The 5,156-nt window shown below is 36.5% G+C and overlaps 1 protein-coding gene across 1 annotated transcript; it reads right to left on the bottom strand.

Moving 5' to 3' along the window:
- Positions 1-1,467: 1,467 nt before the first annotated feature.
- On the bottom strand, positions 1,468-3,110 carry LOC103499434 (glycine-rich cell wall structural protein). The gene has a single exon (XM_051085426.1). It carries the CDS (start codon positions 3,086-3,088, stop codon positions 1,592-1,594), a length of 1,497 nt encoding a protein of 498 aa, XP_050941383.1. The 5' UTR covers positions 3,089-3,110; the 3' UTR covers positions 1,468-1,591.
- Positions 3,111-5,156: the final 2,046 nt, after the last annotated feature.

The following is a 5,156-nucleotide window of genomic DNA, read 5'->3' as shown; positions in this document are numbered from 1 at the left end:
AAAGAAAAAAGTTACAACTCTTCAATATCAAGTCTACCAAAGAAAACCAATGTCAACAAGGAATTCAATGGCACAGTTTCTAATAGGCATTTGGTATAAGCTACCTGAAGAATAATCATTAATGCAGAACATGGGAGCCGACCTACAGCAACGATGAACTCATTGGATTTGAGTTCATAAACAAAAAATTCATAAACAAAACAGAATATGGAAAAACATCAATTGAAATTTGAAAAGAAAAAGAGAAAGATATGGTACGTGTTTTTTAAGAGGTGGAACATGACATTGAAAGATCTGGTGAACGTTTTTAGAGAGGTGGAACATAGCGGTGAACGTTTTTGGCAAGACGATGCTTGGCAAGACGTCAATGACGGAGTGACGTTCGGAAGACGGAGCAACAGGCGACGAGTTCACAACAAACGACACGAGAAGAAATTGGGGAGGCGCGTGCGAGATGGGGAAATTTTGATCAATTTACAGTTTAATTTTATGAAATATCTAATATTTTATTTATTTTAATTACTTAGTAATTCTTGACGTTTTTAAAACGTCAAGAAATTTGGAAAATAACTCTTCGCCTTTTTATATAAATTCTTGATGTTTTAAAACGTCAAGAATTTAATTAATATAACTTGACGTTTTTAAAACGTCAAGAAAAAGTATATATTACTTGACGTTTACAAAATGTCAAGAATGTTGATTCTTGATGTTTTAAAAAATGTCCAAAATTTAATAGATAATCCTTGATGTTGTAAAAACGTCAAGAAAGCTGAAAATTGACCACCATCCGCCTTTTCATAAAATTTTTTGACGGTTTTTCTTTTAAATCATCCATTTCTTGTCGATTTTTTCAAAAACTGTCAAATAATTAAAAATACAATTGTCAAGAAAGACTCTTTTTCTAGTAGTGATAAAATTTAATACTATCAACTACAACTTATGAAAAATAATTTGTACAAGTTTTGTTAAAAGGGGCATCTTTAGATGTATTAGTCCTTAATTCCTAACTTAATGGGAAGATACTAAATCATAAATTGTGTTAATGAATAAAATTATGAGTTTATGAGCTTTTAATCTGAGAATCCATGAATTTGTTGTTTACATCTAATTGGGTTTTAGCATCGCAGTTTTAGAGTATATGATATATATTAATTTCATGAAATGAGTGAAATTTGTAAAATTAAATCTACGACACAATGCTTTGAATATTCTTGGTAAAATGTGTCTAAAAGGAATATTCTTTTCAAAAGATTATAAAAAAGCAACTCTAAAGTCTTATTGCATATTTAAGATTCTACGTAGATATACCAAAATAATTTTCATATTCGTTTTTGTAGCTCTGAAATTAAAGGTTTTGTGTGCTTTTATCTTTTACCATACAATGTCTATGTGGATTTGATATAATTTGAAAAATGAAGTTGAAGATGAGAAAATTAAGGACGAATTATAACATAAACAATATTCATGTGTGGAACGGAAGGTTGATAAATATTTAAGTAAATCTAATGCATGCAAACAATTTCCTTTGGTAATAATACATATAATTCATATTCTTAATATAAGTAAATGCAATTTTAATTCAAAATAGAATTTAGTGGTGTCCAATTCCGCCTCCACCAAATCCGCCACCACCACCAAAGCCTCCTCCGCCACCTCCACCAACACCACCACCGAACCCGCTTCCAAATCCACTACCAAAGCCTCCACCTTTTCCAAAGCCACCCCCACCCCCACCGCCTCCGCCTCCTCCTCCGCCGCCACCACCACCAGCACCGCCTCCTACTCCACCACCAAATCCTCCGCCCTTACCGAATCCTCCTCCAACTCCACCACCCTTACCAAACCCTCCTCCAGCACCACCACCAAATCCACCGCCTTTACCAATTCCACCACCAAGTCCTCCACCTTTGCCGAACCCTCCGCCGGCGCCACCACCGAGCCCTCCACCTTTTCCGATTCCACCACCAAGTCCTCCACCTTTGCCAAACCCTCCACCAGCACCACCACCAAGTCCTCCACCTTTTCCAATTCCACCACCAAGTCCTCCACCCTTGCCAAAACCTCCACCAGCACCACCTCCAACTCCACCACCTAGTCCTCCGCCTTTCCCAATGCCACCACCGAGTCCACCACCTTTTCCAAACCCTCCACCAGCACCACCTCCAACTCCACCACCTAGACCTCCACCTTTTCCAATGCCACCACCAAGTCCGCCACCCTTTCCAAACCCTCCACCAGCACCACCTCCTACTCCGCCACCAAGACCTCCACCCTTACCAATTACACCACCTTTACCAATTCCTCCGCCAGCACCACCACCTAAGCCTCCACCCTTTCCAATGCCACCACCAAGTCCACCACCTTTACCAATTCCTCCACCGGCACCACCACCTAAGCCTCCACCTTTACCAATTCCACCACCGAGTCCACCACCTTTTCCAAATCCTCCACCAGCACCAGCACCACCACCTAAGCCTCCACCTTTACCAATTCCACCACCGAGTCCACCACCTTTTCCAAATCCTCCACCAGCACCAGCACCACCACCTAAGCCTCCACCTTTTCCAATGCCACCACCAAGTCCACCACCTTTACCAAACCCGCCACCAGCACCACCTCCTAGACCTCCACCTTTTCCAAACCCACCTCCTGCACCGCCACCTAATCCTCCACCTTTTCCAATGCCACCTCCTACTCCACCGCCACCACCAGCGCCTCCTCCTATTCCGCCACCAACACCGCCACCTTTACCAAATCCACCACCGATTCCGTGACCTCCTCCATATCCTCCACCACCTCCAAAACCTCCGCCTCCACCACCACCGCCGCCTCCACCGCCACCTCCACCTCCTCCAAAACCACCTCCGAATCCACTCCCACCACCAAATCCACCCCCTAGTCCACCACTCTTGCCAAAGAACAGAAACTTCTCTTCCTTTCCATCTTCCTTCGCAACCACATTGTACACAAGAACGTGAAAACACAACAAAGATAACAAAGCCACTCTCTTCCAACCACTTGCCATCTTGCAGGTGGAGGGCAATGAAGAATATAATAATGCACAATGGATGAGAAACTTAAACCACATCCACACATCTATTTATATCTCTCTCCATACTTCATTAAAACCAACCCCTTTTGCTTTCTCATTTATTACAACTCAACTACTAACAGTTCCCTAACTTTTTCATCCCCCACTTCACCTTTTTTTCTTTTGGGATTTTTCTAAAACTATTCTCAACTTCCCACTTCTCCCACTACTTTTTGGTGTTTTTCCCATTTCAAGAAATGTGAGCCCAATTTTAAACCACTCATGCATGTTATGCCATGCTCACACCGTGCACCCTTCAATTATTTGGGTCCTTCTTCTTAAACAATATAATTAATTGATTAAAGCTTTTCATTTTGTGAAATAATCATTTGTTCACTCACAAACTAGAAAACAAGTGTAGTTCCTAATTGCTTCAAGGCTTTGTAATTTAACAGGAAATAATAAAGATATTCTTAATTATTGATATATAAAAGATTAAAACAAATGGGTTAAGTTATTTGTGGTTGAATATATAAAATTATAGTTTTCAAAATATGATTTACTCTTCACATATTCTTTTCTTCTCGTCTAAATAGTGTCGTTAAATTCAATCTTTTTAAAATCAATTCAAATAATTGCCACTTGTCATATTTACCTAACTTTAACAAATTTAAAAGTATTCTTCATAAGGTTGATTTCACTTACATCAGGTTTTGTATATTTTCATTTCGAAACTCTTGAAATTTGAATTCATTTTCTTCTTCAAAATCACCCTGGAAGGGTTTTTCCATTAAATTCATGGAAGAAAAAGTTTATGTAAATTTTAGGGTTTAGTGTTACCAAAAAAATCATAAAAGAAAAGGTAAAAAAAGGTGTATAGGGTGGTTGAAATGAGGAAGACAACAATATATGTATGTATGTTTACAGAAACACCAACACAATATGTCACCATACGTCTTTCTTTTCACATATTTCTTCATATTGGGTTCACATTAGTAGATCCATACTTTTTCGTTTGTAAATTTAACAACAAAAACAAAAGAGAGGACAATGGTTATTTTGAAACAAAATTTAGTCAAATAAAAATTTAAAAACTTCACAATTATAAATTGAAACCAACTCCATAATTCAATATATTTTTAATAATTTAACTAATTAAGTGATAGAGACTAAATAAAGAAAAATGAAGAGCCAATTTGAAACTAAAGTTAAAAGAAACTTTTGAATTGAATCTATGGGGTGTGGAGGTTGCATATCTATTATGGCATTATGCAACTAAGGAGAGGGATCGAGTGGGACACTTTTGTTTGGAAAAAAAAGGTGACTTTATTATTTTGCAAAAGAAAAATATTATTAATTAATAATAATAAAAAAGGGTGTCTCAATTAATTACTATATAATTATTTAGGTTAGAGTGACTAATTATTGAAATTATAGTTTGTGTATAATTACTAATAATTAATATAAGTTTGTTTTGTATTTAGAGGGATGAATGTTTGAAGCTTTTCGGATACCCACCGACAAATCAGCCACCAAAAGAAAAAGGTAAAAGAGAAGACTTTTGTATTATAGGAATGGGGAGTAAATGAATATTAATTAAAATTCTTTCTTCAAAACACAATTATTATGATAATATTAATAATAAATGCTTTTTAATAAAGCATATTGATATAACAAAAATAATGATAATAAAAGAGTGAGATGGTAACCTATTTATTTAGGAAAAAGATTAGATGTATTATTGTTTGAATCTCTCTCCAAATGAAATGTTTTGATGGTTTATCCAACAAAGTTTTGTGGCACACACATTAATGTGAGAAGTATGAGTTGTTATATGTTTGGTTTGAGACATATTATGAGCTAAAATAGCAAAGGTTTTGTATGAATTTGTAATTATGTATCGTCATAAATATATGGAGAGAAAAACGTATATGACCTTCACTTGACATGCAAAAGAGAAAATCTGTGTACTGCAATACTTGTCACACACACTTTGATACTTAAGTCAAAGAGTAAAAGAGTGTGGAAGCTAGAGAATCTGAAAGTAGGATTCAACATGCAAGTTATTTAATTATATGAAGCTATAATGGTGTATTTATAGAGGTAGTTGATCTAATTTTGTTCC

This window comes from Cucumis melo, chromosome 5 (genome assembly GCF_025177605.1).
Source record: "Cucumis melo cultivar AY chromosome 5, USDA_Cmelo_AY_1.0, whole genome shotgun sequence".
NCBI lineage: Eukaryota > Viridiplantae > Streptophyta > Magnoliopsida > Cucurbitales > Cucurbitaceae > Cucumis > Cucumis melo.
Note: the sequence above shows the minus strand (reverse complement) of the source record. Positions and strands in the feature narration are given on the sequence as shown.

Excerpts from the sequence above, each read along its gene's own strand:
- LOC103499434 (XM_051085426.1), bottom strand. The coding sequence starts at position 3,088 with ATGTGGTTTAAGTTTCTCATCCATTGTGCATTATTATATTCTTCATTG.